At 33.3% G+C, this 18184-nt stretch overlaps 2 protein-coding genes across 3 annotated transcripts in view; both read right to left on the bottom strand.

Moving 5' to 3' along the window:
- LOC109540687 (carbonic anhydrase 14) overlaps positions 1-3614 on the bottom strand; it is a 25839-nt gene extending 22225 nt beyond the window's left edge. The window contains exon 1 of the mRNA XM_048665405.1: positions 3551-3614. Coding sequence (XP_048521362.1) covers positions 3551-3599 — 49 coding nt within the window. The 5' untranslated portion in view covers positions 3600-3614. The remainder of the gene's footprint in view (positions 1-3550) is intronic.
- A 5022-nt stretch (positions 3615-8636) lies between these two features.
- Positions 8637-16963, bottom strand: LOC109533630 (putative carbonic anhydrase 3). 2 transcript variants are annotated; one of them, XM_048665412.1, is made up of 7 exons: positions 16618-16963; positions 13707-13745; positions 9948-10097; positions 9769-9889; positions 9609-9714; positions 9324-9551; positions 8637-9267 (listed from the first exon to the last, which is right to left on the bottom strand). In XM_048665412.1, the coding sequence occupies exons 1-7, from the start codon at positions 16661-16663 to the stop codon at positions 9067-9069; spliced, it is 891 nt and encodes a 296-aa protein (XP_048521369.1). In that variant the 5' UTR covers positions 16664-16963; the 3' UTR covers positions 8637-9066. The 2 variants fall into 2 exon arrangements, with proteins under 2 accessions (XP_048521369.1, XP_048521375.1); XM_048665418.1 differs by lacking the exon at positions 16618-16963 and adding an exon at positions 13824-13972.
- Between the last annotated feature and the right edge of the window lie 1221 nt (positions 16964-18184).

The raw sequence follows: 18184 nt of genomic DNA, 5'->3' as shown, positions 1-18184 counted from the left end.
GCGGCAATGATGTTTTTTGTCATTAACAGATAGTTACAGGTGGATAGCCCTTGTCAATCATAACAATAATTTGTCAAACTGTGACTTACTTTGAATTTCGTTTCATGAATTTGCGGATATGCGCTTAGTTCAGCGGAAATGCTACAGTAATTTAGCAGAAGCTGAAAGAACTCAGGTCAGCAAATAGTGGACGACAATCGATGTTTGGGTTCCAAGCACAGAGGAACACGTATTGGACATAACCGAATCAGGGCCTTCCAGTGGCACTCAGAGCACAATAACTGACACTTTCCCAAGGGCCAAATACCGACGAAGGGGTACGATCCTACCACGTTTGTACGATACGCACAACACAAGGAGATACAAATGGAGCAGGAGTTAATTAACTGAATACGAGAAGCTGCTTGATAAGAGTGGATAATAAGGAAATTACACAGGCACTAGCTTGTTTGGAGTTAACCATTCAAATGTTTGGTGTTGTAGGGTTTATTTATAAACACCCATATTCGAGGTTATGAGAACAGGTTGACATTTCGTCAACAAATCTTGTTGAATTTACAGTTCATGCTTGTCTATCTTATTGTCAGTCTGTATAATTCCATGGTTACCGGAGTTTTAAATAATTGCGAAGCCACAGGTATTTGCGCAATGTTAATTAGGCAGATTACCTTGAAAAACATTGCTGCCGTATTTCTGATATAGTTTTTTCTCAGTTTTTAATAACAATTAATTTATATTATTATTTTTTCTGTACTCCTATAACAGCGCCAGACAGCACATCCAGAAGAATGACGCCAATTTTGAATCACCCTATATGTACTAAACAAGGGCAGAAAGACCGATTGGGTCGATAGCCTTTTTCTGTAGGAAATAAAGATTATTTATATATATAAAAAAGATTTGAACGAAACGGCGCTTTGACTTTTGTATTTTTACGTTCTCTCAGTCACTTGACTCCGTTGCCTTCAAAAAGCCTCACGTACTTCACCTAAATTTGCAAGCTTAAAATGTCCCCAAAAAGTCGGCAGCAAATTAAAAGAGATTTGAAAGAAAAAACAATCTGGATTGTGCAATTTTCAAAATACATTTTGAATTTGAAAATGATCCTGAATGAAAATGTTGAATATTTGAAATCGGCGGTAAATTAAGAGAAATTCGATAGAAAAAGCGCATTGAGTGTTGTGCTTTAATTTTCTGAATATTTGAAGTCGGCATCAAATTAAACCCGAGTTGAAAGAAATAATATGGGAGGCAAATTGTTGCCGAAAGAAAACCTTGTTGATGAAAGTTTCAGGAAAAGTATTTGCGACGGCGACACTGAAATGCGTAATAGCTTTTTCAGTTTTAACAAGAATTTTGCATTTGCATGGAAAACCTATAAAAGTCATGAAGAGTCTAGAGTTAACAGTTACAGAAATTCAGCAATCAAAAACTACCTTCGGCTAGTCGTTTTGGAAATTGTCATGAAACAAATTAATCAATTAATTTCAAAAATATTTGTTCACACTGAAAATTTCTCCGCTTCATTGTTCGCTTTATTAGAAAGAAAAATAGTTCTATAATTCCTTTTTCAAATTGTTCTTACTCTTAACCAAGTAAACTGCACAACAACGTAAACGTTGCACCATGAAATTGGCTCCAACTTTGGAAGTGAATCACTTTTAAGTGATGACAACAATTTTATTTCCCTTTAAAGTGTTTTTTAGTCCAATTATTTTTCAGTCACGAGGTGTTTTCGAAAAAGTTTGGTACAGCAGATAAAGTTCCTACAGAGTTGTTTTTGGTGTTGGAATCCAAAAACATTTTGTTTCAACTGGGAGCATTTCCTCCCTGTATGGGGTTTATCTGAGGAACTAAACTTTTGCAAAACCACCGACGAAGAGAAAAAGGATTGAAATAGACAACGCATCAAACAGAAATCAAATTGCTTAAAGCAATCAGAAATTATTCGGTCCCAAACTTAGGGCAAATTTGGCTCGGTAACGTTTATTTTCTTGAGTGGTTTATATTTGACCAGTTGAAAATATTAATCGAAAAATTGAGATTGTTTTGATGTAATTTTTTATATGGACTTTCTAAATACTTGCTTTGTATAGAATGTTCGAACTTAAAATAGCATTTTAGAGTAAAATTCCATTAAGAAACCGACAAGTTTATGAAGTTCTTAGGCGTGAAAGAAGAGAAAATAAAACATAAAAGAGTTGGAAAACGAACGAAACAGACCAGAAAGTTGAAGAGCAAAGTTATCAGAGTACCCAAAACGTTTTTGAAAAAAGTTCCTACATCAGTAAAAAAATAATTTTATAATCGATAGTGGAAGAAGGTAGAATGGAGTACAATCGAGAGAACAGAAGAATATTTTAAAAATAAAGAAGGCGAGCTGGTTTGTTTTAAAAAATAATAAAACCGCCTTGCCTTGCGGTTTCAAAATAACCGCGTTATTCAAAATGCATTTTGAACTCCAAATGCTCTCAATTTTGTACTTTCTAAACATCTGAAATCGGCGGTAAATTAAGAGAGATTTGAACGAAACAGCGGTTTGAGTTTTGCATCTCCTGACGAATGCACATACGACGCCGTTCTCTTCATAATTATGAAGATAATTTTAGCCACGTTTTTTAAATGCATAAATGCCCACAACATTCCCAATCTTCTATTACCTGAATATTTGAAGTCGACGGCAAATTAAAAAAGAATTGAAAGAAAAAACGTTTTGGGTTGTGCATTTCTTGCTTCTTTTTTTCTTAATGCCTCTCTGGTTCCATTATTTTTGTAAATAGCCGCGTTCCTCAAAATACGTTTTAAATCTATACATTTTTCCGGTCTTTGCTTACTGAATATTTAAATTTGACGGTAAATTAAGAGATATTTAAAAGAAAAAGCGCTTTAAGTTTTGTATTTTTACTGTCACCTTTACGCGTGTATGATTGTTTAAATAAAGTTACTTTTTTTAGAAAGATTTTTTATTGAATAAACCTAAATTTATCCACGTGTTCTATGTGCTGTAACCGAACAGTTATAGCGATGATATCGCACCGTAATAAAGTCGCTCCCACGTGATTAAAGCGGTTTTATGGAAAAAATTCTCGACCTGACAGGTAGAACTTCTGAACTGGGTGTATCTTTGATCAAGCTTAAACTACTTTTTTGCAAATAAAAATTAAATGGACTAACACTAAACCTGTACTTAAACGATCACACCTACTGCTTGAATTTGATATTTCACCTGAAGATGACGAATTTAGAAAGTCACGTTTCAATGTGTCTTTAGCTGAAAAGGCGCCAAATTTAGAACTGAATTAGTTCAAAGGTGCTCTGGATTTTTAAACGCTGCTAATCACGGTTTGCTCCAATGACTAATTGACTTTGGAACCAACTCGGATCGACCCATTTAGATTCAAATTCCCATAAAATCTGCCTTGGAAGTTTTTTTTAAACGTTACCGTTAAACGTTAAGTTAAAACATCAATGCAACGAGCTTAATATTGGAAGCTCTAAGTTCACGTTTTTACAAATTGGTGCCTTAACAAGTAAATAGGTTGAAACTTACCCAAGGAAAAGATTGCATGGAATACCTGAGAACCATTTCTAGGATGCATTTTGCCAGCTTTTGTTTAAATGTGTATTGCAAACAATTTACTCTATTTATGAAGGGTTATTTGCCACTGCAAACTGATTATCCCACAATTTGCTATCGAAAGATAAGCAATTCTAAAAAAAATATTTCAAATTATACACATTTTCTGCATTATCAATAGTTGCACTTTATGCATATGGCCTATTTTTGTCAAAGTACTGGTATAATTTCATCGCACTTTTATCACTCTTATTTGCCCTAATTATTGTAATTTATGTGGCACTTTGACAAAGCAATTTGTGAATGATCACTGAAAATTGGCAGTAAGTTCGATGTTTATTTGTAATAAGTACAGAATATGCATTTGTGCAATGCGAAAACGCATTTACATTAGAAATTATTTATTTAAATTATTAATTTAACTTATGTAAAATGCAACAAGAACTCAATGAAACTTTCCTAAATCAAAACGGTTCTCAACTACGTTTAAAGCTTAAGAAATAATTTATAACGTTTAAAGCGCTCTACAGCAAAGTTTTATACCAAACCTTCTGGAGGATTTTGTCAATTTCAGTAAAAAGAGCGTCCCGGATTTTTACATCTTGAGAAGCTACCAAAGCTACTGAACGAGCAAAACATTTCCTCCTCTACTGGATAGAAACAAACCAAAATGCGTACAAAAGGTCGATTCATTTTGAATGATTTTTGATTGCTGATTTTTTTTCAAGGGTCTCCGCTAATAGAGGAAATCAAAAATTCAAAAATTCATCCAACCACCAACTCCAGCGCTGGAAGAGCTAACGAGTTGGTTCAAGCGGCACTTTAAAGGTAATTGGCGCCACTAAAAGTGGATACATTCTGGTAAAAATCATTCTGCTCATTTTTGGGAAACTTTCCAATTGAAATTTGCATGATCACAAAAACTGCCAACTGCCCAAATTTTATAAATGTATAACTCCAACACCGAGACACACAAGACGATGCTCTGTACACCGTTTTATAGAAATATATCCGCGCTATAGATATGAGAAATATGGCAATAGTAGCAAATTTTGCAGATGTTTTGGAAAATTTTTCAACTGCCGCTCGAGCTGACACTGGAATCAACAACTACACCAACTTCATAACCAAAAAATCCAAAAAATCAACTCCCAAATGGATAGATCCACACAAATGAGTCAAACACGATTATAAAGCACGTAGTTGGTGCTAACAGTGGTGAACATTTCATACAAATTCCAGCTTTCTGTTAATTTTTGATAATTTTTTTATCGAGGCTGGACTTGACATGAAAGTGGCATCTACTCAAAATTGAAAAATTCATAACTCCGAAACGAAATCACACAAGGCAATGAGTTGAAAAGAGCCAAAAAAGCGATCTGGGTCGAGAATAAGGTAAAAATTGTAATTCTGCCTGATTTCGCACGAATTTTTCAACTGAGGTTCGAGCTAGCGCACAATCGAAAAACTGCACCAACTTCAAAGAATGATAACTCCAATAACCAAAAACAACAATTAAACACTGTTTGCAAGCATGTCGCCAGCTGAAAATTACAAGCTTTTTCTGATTTTTTGGGAATTTTTTTACTTTTGGAGATCACTTGTGCTGAAATTATCAACTACACAAATTTGAAAAATTCATTGCTGGAATTCGGAAAAACTTATCAAAATGGGCTGTCCACCGTTTCAAAGCAATTGCCCAACCCTGTATAACGATAAAAATATGTAGTAACTGAGAAATTTCGCTGATTTTTGTAAAAATTGTAAATAGAAGTTCGTACTAAAACAGACATTGCCAATTACCCATATTTCAAAAATTCATTAAGCGAAACCCAAAAGACATAAAAACTTTTTCTTACAATTCGTGCAAAGCACGCGACTGAGTAGAAAAACATGCCAAAAAGTGTAAAAATCCCTATTTTTGATGATTTTTGACGATTTTTTTCTAGTGAGGCCCCAACATGCACTGAAACTACACAAAAATCATAATCCAAAAACCAAGAGGAATGAAAAACGTTGCTTAAAACTGACCGAAAGCACACTCGTTGCTGCATACGCACCAAAACTTCTGTAAAAATCCCCAGATTTACTGATTTTTTACTATTTTTTGTCCGTGACTCTCTCACTTGAACGGAAACTTCCAACTACGCAAATTTCAAAAATACATTACTCTAAACCGGAACGGTTCATAAAAATGGGCTGGTACACCACCTTAAAGCAATTGCTCCACTGTGCATAACTGTGAAAATATGAAGAAACTGAAAAATTGCCCTGATTTTTGGCAAAATTTTAAATAGAGTCTTGCACTTCATTTTAAATAGAGGCTTGCACATTCAAAATTTCAAAAATTCATTACTCTGAAACGGAAAGACACAAAACAGTTACCTTAAAACTGCTCTAAATCAGGCTCTTGTGTAGGCACGCACGCCAAATTGTGTCAAAATATCGAGATTTTCTGATTTTTTTCCAGTGAGACAACATGCACTGAAATTTCCAACTACACAAATTTAAAAAAATCATATCTCAAACAACGAACGATATCAAAAAAATTGAGTCAACTTTATTTGAAAGCTCACGATTTTCTACAAGCACACACAAAACTGAGTAAAAATTTGAAATTTTTGGCGAATTTTTTCCAGTGAGACTCCAACATACACTGAAACTTTCAACTACACCAATTTAAAAAATTATTAAAAAACCAAAAGAAAGGTAAAACGTTGATTAAAACTGACCGAAAGCACAGGCGTTGCTTCAAACGTGGTCAAACTTTTGTAAAATTCCCCAGATTTGGTTATTTTTGGCAAATTTTAGTTTGTGACCCTCTCACTTGAACTGAAACGTTTAACTACACAAATTGAAAAAATGCTTTACTCTAAACCATAAAGACTCATAAAAATGGGCTGTACACCAGTTTAATTGCAATAGTTGCAATTGCTCCACTGTGTATAACTGTGAAAATATGGAGAAACCTAAAAATTGCCCTGATTTTTGGCAAAATTTTAAATAGAGACTTGAACATAAATTTAAATAGAGGCTTGCACCAGCGAAATTTCAAAAAATCATTACTCGGAAACCAAAAGACACAAAACATTTACTTTAAAACTGATCTAAAGCAGACTCTTGTGTAGAAACGCACGCCAAATTGAGTCAATGAGATTTTCTGTTTTTTGACGATTTTTTGCCAGGGAGACTCCAACATGCACTGAAACTTCCAGCTACACAAATTTCAAAAAATCATAACTGCAACACCGAACGACATAAAATAAATGTAATCATGTTTATTTGATAGCAAACGATTTTCTACACACACACAAACTGAGTAAAAATTTAAAATCTTTTTATTTTTTCCAGTAAGTCTCTCATTTGCACTGAAACTTCCAGCTAGACAAATTTCAAAAAATTATAATTCAAAAACCAAAAGGCACAAAAACGTATCACACTGATCGAAAGTACACTCGTTACTTCAAAGGCGGTCAAACTTCTGTAAAAATCCCCAGATTTGCTGATTTTTTACGAATTTTAGTTCGTAACCCTCTCACTTGAACTGAAACTTCCAATTACACGAATTTCAAGAATACATCACTCTAAACCGGAAAGACTCATAAAAATGGGCTGCGTACCAGTTTAAAGCAATTGCTCCACTACGTATAACTATGAAAATATGGAGAAACTGAAAAATTGACCTGATTTTTGGGAAAAGTTTAAATAGAGGGTTGCGCTAAAACAGAAATTGCCAACTAGCCCAATTTCAAAAATGTATTACTCGAAAACCCAAAAACACAAAAGACTTGCCTTAAAGCACCTCTAAAGCAGACTCTTGTCTAGAAACGCATGTCAAATTGTGTCAAACTATCGAGGTTTTCTGATTTTTAGCGAATTTTTTTCAGTGAGACTTCAACATACATTGAAACTTTCAACTACACAAATTTTATAAAATAATAATTCAAAAACCAAGACACAAAAACGTTGCTTCAACCCTGATCGAAAGCACACTCGTTGCTTCAAACACGGCCAAACTTCTATAAAATTCTCCAGATTTGCTGATTTTTGACGAATTTTAGTTTGTGAACCTCTCACTTGAACTGAAACTTCCAACTACACAAATTTCAAAAATTCATAACTCAAACACCGAACGATGTAAAAAAATTGAGTGAACTTTATTTGGAAGCTAACGATTTTCTACAGATACATACAAAACTAAGGAAAAAACAGCTCTAAAGCAGACTCTTGTCTAGAAACCCATGTCAAATTGTGTCAAACTATAGAGATTTTCTGATTTTTGGCGAATTTTTTTCAGTAAGACTTTCCACTACACAAATTTAAAAAAACAATAATTCGGAAACCTAAAAAAAGAAAAAACGTTGATTACAATTGAGTGAAAGCACACTCGTTGCTGCAAACGCGGCCAAACCTCTGTAAAAATCCCCAGATTTGCTGATTTTTTACAATTTTTTGTCCGTGACCTTCTCACTTAAACGGAAACTTACAACTGCACAAATTTAAATATGCATAACTCAAACACCGAACGACATAAAAAAATTCAGTCAACTTTATTTGAATGCAAATGATTTTCTTGTGATGATTTCTTTCAAAAATTGTGTAAACATTTTCGCGTAAAATTTAGTATGTACAAAGTCAAATGTGTACAAAAGTCGACTCACTTTTTCTTCAACGTGTTTAATAAACAAATAATGAAAAGTTTTTCGATTTTCCCACCATATTTTTCAGTTTGGTCAGCCTTGAAAACTTTAAAACAATGAGGTATTTTTGAAAATTGACACTAGTTAGTAAAATTGCATAAAAATATTTGTAAAAACAATTGAAAAACACTGAAAAAAAAACAGTGAGAAGAAGCAGCGAAAAACTAAAGCAAATTTGGCTCAATTGTAGATGGCTGTTAAGATAAACGGGAGTTGAATCTTTTGGTAATTCTGAAAAAGAAAAATTACGCATTCGAATTTTTGCATCGCAAATAAAATTAAAGATTGGGGCAAAAGCAAACCGTTTCAGCCGCATAGAGTAAAACCAGTGCAGGTTGAATCTAAAACTTTACAAAAAATACTTCTTAATTATTTAATACAAAAATTAAAATTACATTTAATATTTAGCTCTCTTAAAATTACTGTTCGTCTACATGTCTACATATTTTCCAATCAATTATCTGCAAAATAAAACTATTATCGATATGTCTTTTGGCCGAAAGCCTTTGTATTGAGCTAGTTTAACATGTCACTGTTGCAAGAAGTTTCAGAACTTTCCCTTTAGCATTATTAATGCTTATTAAGTACTAACTCTAAAAAGTATTAAAATAGTCGATTAACTTAGTCGAAAACTATAAAGACACATTTCGCTTTTAGCTTAAACTAAACTTATCACAATATTACGTATATAAGTTCCCAAACGATGCCACTCTTACTCTTGAGGTGTCAACAAGCAAAAATCAATCTTTGGAATTTTTTGTACCCAACATCGACCAATCTTCATGTGACTTACCAGCTTATATAAGAGAGCGAGATAAGGCTGAGCAGCACCAAAGTTAACAAAACTGGAGCCTGTTGATGATTGGCTCCATTTTCCCTAATGGGGCTCACCCTCAAGTAGAGAGTGCGTCCATTGAGGGGCTGCAAAGATCTGTAGTTTTTTATTAGGGGCATCTTTTCCTCTGTTTGAAGTGCCTCGAAGATTTTCACCTGGAATTCATGTGGTGGTAAAGGACGGTTTTTGAGGAGCGTTTGCTGCAGCTAACCTGCTTTTTGGAAATAGGCAGGGTGCTAGTGAATACAGTCCAGATAATGCCCTCATTGCATCCAGGAGTGGTAAGGGAGCCATGATATCTGTAAAAACCTGCCTTGTCCCTTGGAATAAAACTCTTAGCACTGAAGTCTGATAAATGCCTGGGATCGCCAACTTTTTCCTTCAGATTGTCGATGATTTCCAACAGGGGCTGAAAGTCTTCATCGTCGTCTGGAGACAACTGAAAATGCCCAATTGATTATTTCCGTAAATTTTTATTAACCCAGAACTATTTTACATCAAAAAGAACCCCCAGAACAGCAACGCCGTGCGGATGTTTCACAGCCTCAGTCAAATTGCGATGCTTCTGATCAAAATGGACCAAGTGAAGTTCTAGTGGGAACCTTTAAAAACACTCAGCTAAAACCAAGTGAAATAAATCAATCAAACACCCCTACCGATAATTGCTCATAATATGCTCGGATTGCCAATGGAAATGCAAGTGATCCAGCTGGTAAGTCCCCGATAAGCCGCCGCCATGGACAGTGGGGGCTTCGATGTTCTGCAGCCGGACCTCAGCTTAACATTGGAACCATTAGGTCAAAAGCGGCAGAACTTTGCTGGCCAAACACCTTACCAGAATGTCCGTTATTTCTCAGCAAAGCGCTAGCACTTTGCCCATATCCATGCAAGGAAAATGGGTGAAACTCCTTTGGCACAGCCACAGAGTGGGATAGGGCGATGGGCGACTGGCTTTTCCCAGTCTGGCATAGAGGCGCCCAATGTTCTGAAATATTTTGCATTTAATTTAATTTCCAACTGAAAAATCCCACATAAACTCATACCTAAACGTTATTTTTAAACGCGTATTTTAATGCAATTAGAGGCAACCTACTGGCAATTTACATTTATTTATAGCCGGATGCATTTAGAAGTGTACACACAAATCTAGTTAAATTTAAGTCCAGAGTTCGAGTCCATCAAGCCTGTTCTGTTTGGATTATGACAATAATCAACTTAGATTGGACTAAAATATGAGATAAGGGTGAATAATTGCTGCTGATATTCTAAAAATTAACCAATCAGTAGGGCTTGGAGGATTTTAGAATTCATTCAACAAAAATTAGAGTTTTTTACTGCAAATACACAGTCTTCTTCATTGCTTTTCATTTTTGAATTTCTTCTTCTCTTATTATTTCCATTTTTTTTAAATTGATGGTTTGGGAGAAAGAAGTGCATTTTTCGCAAATGCAATGAGCCTTCCACCTTGAGCTTAGACACATTCACAATGAGCAGCAAGCGGAGAGACTCGAGACGTATGGAAATGGAAAGAAGATAATCAGACGTACATTTAGTAAAAGTTAATTAGAAAAGCGAGAACAATGAAAAAATGATGAAAAGAAACAGGGTGATTCACAACCTTATGGTCACAGAGCAGGGGCACCTAGAGGGCCTCAAAAGAAGTCGAGTTGGTTAACCAGATACAGGGTGTTAAAGTTTCAAAAAAATTTTGGTGTTTTCTCTTTAACTCCTACAGCTTATAAGCTATTTTGCTGAAATTTTTAACGTAGGCTAATGTTTAGACCCTTTACCCGTAGGTAAGGCGATTGGTTGTGAAAATCTACAGGATGTTTTTTTTCTAAACGCATACCCCCTGTACCCTCCCAAACTTTTTTGTGGTGCGCCACTGACTTCGACCGAACAAATTTTTAAATTTTTTGTTCAATGCAAGAATTTTCTGATATTTGGCAGTTTTTTCGTATCTGTCTTCGTTTTCGAGTTATTTGCACAAATATAAGTTCTTACAAATATAAGTACTTATTTACTTTTTACAAATTTACTTAGAAAAACAAAAAAAGGATTAAATTTTGCGAAGGTAAAAATTCGAAAACCAACTAAATTAGTACAATAATGTTGTTTTTAATATTAGTGTGACTGTTATTTAGTGATTTTGATTTGGAAAGCAGCATTTCAAAGAGGAAAAATAAAACATGAAACGGAAACATAAAAAATATTTGAATGAAATATTTAAAGAAAGTAGTATAAAATATTTTAAAAAATAATTAGAAAACAACGATAAGTTAAATAAGTAAAAATGTCGTAAAAGTATTGAATATAGAATGTACCCGAGTGGATAATAAACACAAAACACTTCGAGAGAAAGAAACTTGTATTAATTAACCATTGATGTGAAACTCACAGAAGGAAGTAATTAATAGGGAAGTAAATAATTTGAGACAATAATTTTATTGCGGCAAAATTATTTAGTGATTTCCATTTAAAATATAAAAAACATTTAATATTTTAATCAAGAAAAGCTGCGTCAAACCCATTATATAAATGAAAACATTTCTATGAAAACATTTCTATGAAAACATTTCTATGAAAACAGTACGTGAAAATGTATGAAAACCTTTCTAAATTCATCCCTCTCTTTTTCCCTCTGTAGTAAGCCAAAATGAAAGAAAAATACGGCAAAGTACGGATTTGTACGACTAATCAATCAATCAAAGTCAATAAAAATTGACAAAAAAGCAACTAACTTTGCTGAACATGTCCTTAATAAAATATAACTAAAATATTGAAAACCCTAACACCTATAGAAAATACGTAAACTTACAAACTTTTCCAATTCAATTATGTAACGAAACCAAACTAAAATTACTGCGCAACAAGAATTAATGTTTTGAAACGCTTTTAATGAAGAATTGGAACTTATAATTGATTTCTCTTTGGGAACAGGCGTTGTTTTTTGGAAACCTAAGTCAATTTTGGGCACTAAATGGATGAAAAACTGCAAAATTTGGAAAGCTATAAAAAATCAAACCTAATATAAATTAAATAAAGGTTAAATTTATAATTTGGCGCGAATTTTTTATCAAGCCGCCACGAAACACTACACGAAAAAAATACAATGAGCCGATTTGCAATAATTTCCAAGCACCAGTTGTGCACATTTGATAAAAATAATCGCTAAAGTCACGCATAAACCAGTTTTTCTTCTAGCTTAAAGGCTACTTTAACATGGCTTCTGAACTAGTTTTATCAGGCCCCTGACCCAATAAATCTGGGGACCTAATAGGTAAATCTTAGACAGGATGTACTATAAATCTGGACTTCACTTATTCACTTTAAATGCTATTTATGCGCATTATATGGTGTTGTGATCGTTGAGTGTTAATAAAAATGACTTTCGGACTTTTAAAACAGGCCTGGCTTAAAAAAAACTTGTATTGACCTATCGAAAATCGACAAAACAATGTATTTAATCACACAGCTATCAATTATCGAGTTACACAAAAATAGACGGGAAAATGGGTGCCAACGAGTAGTTTTCCAAAATAACTGTCGTGTTAATAGCGTCTTAATTTTTTAACGTACTACCACCAAGCGATAACTCATCGGGTCGTATAAATGGCTGTGGGAAATTTATTAATGGACACTTTAATTTTATAAATACACTTCAGTGCGTGGGATGAGCAGAATGTGAGAAGATTCTGCAAAAATAAATCCTTGATAAGGCCTGCTCGACTGTTTGAGTTGATCCTGAAATATCTCTTGTTTGGTTCAAGGTGTATTCTCCTTTCCTTCCATGAAGACCGTTAAAAATAACTCAAACATCGGAGAAATGACGTACAAATTTATCAGGCTTCTCTCTATAAATCAATAGAGGAGACAAATCATCATTTTTAGCACCGAGAAATTGTTCCGTGCTTTTTTTCTCCTTTTAACTTTACATAAGCATTTGTGGTTATGTATCAGCATACTTTGGGTTGATAAATTATTTTAAAGCAAGTTTTAAAAAAACTAGCTTCCAAGTGGAACAGTAAATTAAGAAAGAAATAAAAAACATGGGTCAAAACTAAAAAAAAACGGTTTAAAGAGATTGATGGTTGAGTTGTTTTAATAAACGCACCGTAGAATAAAACAATTTAGCATATTGGCTTATTTGCAAATAAATAGGCAAGATAACTGAAAGAAGACAAAACCACATGGCAAATTCTCAAGCAATCAAAGAAATGTGTTTGAACAAGTCTCTTTGCGTACTTTACAAGTCAAACTGGCCTAAAACACCTTTAAAATCTAGTATTGTGGCCCAGGAGGGAATGGTTGACAACACTAAAGAAAATAATCTTTATTCTTGATTACAGAATGCCCATATACAAATTTGTAAAAACTTACATGCTAATTTTAATCGTTGTTATGTAGAGAATATATTTGCTGACACAATCGATTGTTTCCCACATACAATTGTTGCACATGCTTAAACTGAACATATCATTTAATCAAGTATCAACTTGGTTTTTTTCAGATTTTCAAGGAAATAGGAATGTGTGTAGCGCATTGAATCAACTGTTAATACGAAGAAATAATGGTGAATCAAAATTTTACTCACCTTCATGGTCGTACGACCAATGACCGCCGAGAACATGTCCTGAAACAAAGTAACAATAATATAGATTCAGAAAGTAAATCCATCGTTAAAAAAGTTCATGGATTTTTCCCATTATACCTGCCAAAAACAGGCTGAAGCTCCATTTGCACCAGATGTACTGCATGTTTCAACAAAGATTAATTAACGTTTAAAACGGATAGAAATCACTGGCAAACCCTTGAAGATTAGATTATATTTTCATTAGTTTCTTCATGTATCAAACGTTTTTTTATGCAGGCTGAGTCAATTAGTCGTAAAATTTTAGCTTTTCATGTTGCGCGCAACAATGACTGCAAACTCACTAAAACATATTCAATTTTCAATCAAATGTGCCTGAAACTGGTTTTGTGGTTGAAAACACTCTTGAGTGTTCACGATGAATCTGGAAGAGTGAAAATGATGAATTTGAGTTGAGCCTTACAGCGGTTTTTAATGTAATATTCGCTATGCACCTTAAGCACAAAATTAATTAAAATGTAATATTGGCGATTTATTCTAATTTATCTCTTTTTTACTCTCTCTCCATTCTATTTTTTTCTATATTTCTCTATTCTTTCTCTTCTAGTCTTGTAGCATTTTACAGCTTTCCTTCATCGTGAGACTTGTTGGTTGAATTTCGAACAAATGCAACTGAATTTTGTTTGTATCTTGCACAATTCAACAGTTCAGACTTAGGTTTTTCCTTTACTAACTTCTACCGTTGTCTCAGGTGTCGCTTATCTCATTCCTGCTTCGACTTATTCAATTTTTATTACAACTAATTTAGCAATGATTTTTTCGACTTCGTTTGACCTGTTTTGCTTAGATTGAAGGAATTTGATTCATTTTATGTACTAATTTACTTTCTTCTTTTTATTGGCTTTAATCGTAATGTTGCTACAGGAATTTTTAAAAATTCAAATCATTTTTTCCCAAATATTCAATTAATGGAGAAGAGTTTCTTCCACATTTTCCCACTCCTAAATTATTATGTTGCTTTTTGCTTCATTTTAATTGATCATTTAATTTGTTCGTTGCAACAGTTCGAGTTCACGCACCATTTTTACCTCATTCAAGCGCTTTTTGCATTGCAGCAAGTTTTTCCAACTATTTATTTCCGAATTATTTTAACAAGTGCTTTCAAAATATCTGCTTAGTTCATTCCAAATGCTGTTATTTTGCTTCCTTTTGTTCTTTATCTTTTCAATCTGCTTTGCTGTCTTCTCAGCTTGAAGAAGGACATATAAATTATGCACTAGACGCAATAAAACAAATTAAAATAAATGACAGAGTAATTGAGAACTCGAAAAAAATTAAGGAAAGTTCAACTGATAAAGACAAGACTAAAAGTTAAGAAAGCTATTTAAATAAAATATATTTAATCAATAGTTGGCAAAGGCAATTCTTAAAATCTATTGTATAGTCTAAATTATTGACTTAAAAAATACTCACAAAAAAAATTAAAATATTTTAAAAATTTGGTAGTTAAAAAAGCTGCTCATTTCTTCTCAAAACTTACTACTGATGTAAATGGATCTTCCATTGCTTAAAACCCTTATTATGATTTATATTTAGCTTAAAAATGCCACAATCAAATTAATTTATTGATGCTCAAAAACAAGAATAATAGAGAAAACAAAAAAGCAAGCACGTTGTTTAATAAGGAAGAAAACTATACAGTTTATTTGTGTGTAATACAACAACATCCTATAGTTTCCCTTATTGAGTATGATTTTTTGCAACCTCGTTAACTTTAGTATAAGATGAAATTGCATTCATTAAATTACATATTTGGAATAATTTGAAAAATACCAGAAAAGCACTTATCATCCAAACCATATTATTGGAATGTTGGAATCAAAATTGGACGAAAAGCAATCATTGGTAAAAAATATTTTGGCTTAAGTAAATTCATTGTTTTTAATTAAATTAAATTAAATTTTTTATTAGGAATTTACCAATTTTCTGTTTAGTTTCCCTTTGCCTATTATTCTAGCAGTTTTTTTTTAATCTTGCAAAAAAAAGTTTGAAACCTTTTTATGTTGCAATGTTTTTTTGCATTTTAGACACTTGCATATTGCATCACAAAAGGACGTGGACACGAAACTTCAATCTGTACATTTTCTATATCAGATGTTGTGTTAGTGTTTGTCTCAACACGAGTTTATTAACACTAAAAACTTGTTTTCAATTGAAAGGCGTCTTGTATTCTTAGTTCACAAGCTATTTGTGGCGAGTTTCAGTTTTAGATTTTTGTTTTTTGCGTCGTTCATTCTCTGCTTGGCTTCTTCAATACTTTTATTTTGCCTTTTAAGTTTGCAATTTATTTACGCTAATTAACAGTTTTTCTTTTCATCTGCTAGTGCCAGAAGAACGAAAGTCATTAAATTTGGAAAGCACATCCACATTGGAAAAAAATTAAGCTTTGAAACCCCTTGGAAATTATTTACGCAATGTTAGGTAGGACCTTTGTGAGATGTTGCATCTGCGGTTTAGTTCCTTTAAATATTTTTTCAGGCAACCTGGTACTAATTTACTTTGAACGAAAATTACTTGAGAAAATGAGCTGGTCGCTTTGAAAGCAAAAAATAATGAAATATCAATATTTATTGACGTAAGAGCCTGTATATCAGCAGAAGATAATCGAATTTGATTAAACTAATGGCATTGCAAATATTGGATAATTCACCTATTTTAAATGAACATCAGTTTCACATCCAAGCACTTAAACATGCAAATTTCAAGCACTTATTATGTCTAGTGGATGATTTGGGCGATAAGCAAAACTTTTAAAAGCTCTATGACCCCCAAGAACAACAGTCGGAAGCTTTGGAGGCAACTTTTTGCTCTTTGCCTCATACGTGATGCGTGCTACAATAACCCAATTACTGACCTGTTATCAGAAGAACTACAAATAAAAGGGGCGGAACATCGAACATCTTCGCCCGATAATTAGGGTTTGGAAAATGAATACGATGGCAGGTGGAAGTTGTAAAGTGCAAAAACCCGAACCGCAGGATAACGTAAACCCGACTGTTCGATCACTAACTTATTGGCAATGCGCCCTCAGGAGCCACTCATGCATTAATACATCATCCCTGCTGCCAACTTTTCGCAGCAGCAGAATAATTCGCCCACTCCTCCATTTCAAAGACACTGTTTAATCGGCCAATGGATGTTTGAAAAAAATTAGCTGATCTACTGCGATAGGTCATAGCTTGCTAAGGTCAGCATTGGCTGCTCAGTTTAGAACCATTCGACCAGAACAGGATTGAATCAATTAATATTCGTTCAAACATATGTTGCTAAAACGTTTAATTTGGTGCCTCTACTCGGAAATGACCGAAATGCAGCAAGGTAACTAATTCCCAGAAAACAACCCGACGTTGAAAAAGATGTGGGTAAAATATATGTAGGCAGTGCCGTATCGCAAGTTTATCTGACATATTGCAGAAGATTTGGTTCTTTATTATTAATTTTGGCCACTTTTTTCATTCGGATTGAACTCTTAAACCCTTGGTTTGCCTTAAGAAAACTTTTACACTTGCTCAATTTAATGGCACAATGGAACGTGTACTCAGGCTAATTCCTCAAAAGCGCCTTCTATCGACTATTCGGTTTTTTCAAACACAATTGAAATTATTTCTAAAATAATTAATTTAGAGGACAGAGGACAAATTAGAACATTTTTAAAGGAAAATAAAATTTAATTTGGATCTAGAAGGAAATTAGTTCAAGCCAAGGAACACTAGAAATGCTAACAATCATTGCTTTCGCAGTGTCGAAAATAATCGTTCTTTTTTTGATGGCCAATAACGAAGCAATATTTTGCTTGCATTATTGTAATACATTTTGATTATTTCTTGAAAATGTAATAATATTTAAAAATTCGAAAAAACGAAACAGACACAAATAACAATGCTAGAAACTGCAGTGAAACATGAATGTGAGTTTATATTTCTCAAACGGCAATTTCTCTAAAATTCTGCTTGCAACGATTTTATTATTTCTTAATATTGAATTAAGCAAAAAAGTTTTTTTTGATTAACTAACTATTACGATTCTAAAATTTTTACAAATAAAACACAGCGAAACAAATAAATAACGAACTACTCAAGATAATAATAATAATAATAAATACCTCAAGACAGCATTGGAAAGCAATTTTAAAGCAAATTGAATTTATTGTGAAAATGTGGTTAAAATCTGAAGAAAGTGAAGAAATCGAGATTTACATAAAAAAACCTTCTAAAGTACTTGATAAAAGTGATGCAAAAGATTGAAATAAGAAAACCGTTGCTTTCAAATTATTTAAAATATATTTCAACATATATTGTCTTAAGAAAACGTTTATGCTTGGGTAATTTAATAGAACAAATTCCTCAAAAACACGTTTCTTCGACTCTTTGCCTTTTAATGCCAAAATTAAATTTAGCAGAAAAGAAATTAGTTTAATGCAA

This window comes from Dendroctonus ponderosae, unplaced genomic scaffold (genome assembly GCF_020466585.1).
Source record: "Dendroctonus ponderosae isolate FM_Combo_2020 unplaced genomic scaffold, Dpon_F_20191213v2 Dpon_F_20191213_1, whole genome shotgun sequence".
Classification (NCBI taxonomy): domain Eukaryota; kingdom Metazoa; phylum Arthropoda; class Insecta; order Coleoptera; family Curculionidae; genus Dendroctonus; species Dendroctonus ponderosae.
This window is presented reverse-complemented; position numbering and strand designations above follow the sequence as displayed.

Bases quoted from the DNA above. Each gene is read 5' to 3' on its own strand.
- LOC109533630 (XM_048665412.1), bottom strand. From the start codon at position 16,663: ATGTTCGATGTTCCGCCCCTTTTATTTGTAGTTCTTCTGATAACAG. The intron at 10,098-13,706 runs GTGAGTAAAATT...AAAATATTTCAG, and splicing joins TTGGTCGTACGACCATGAAG to AACATTGGGCGCCTCTATGC. The intron at 9,552-9,608 runs GTAAAATAGTTC...GGGCATTTTCAG, and splicing joins TTCTGGGGGTTCTTTTTGAT to TTGTCTCCAGACGACGATGA.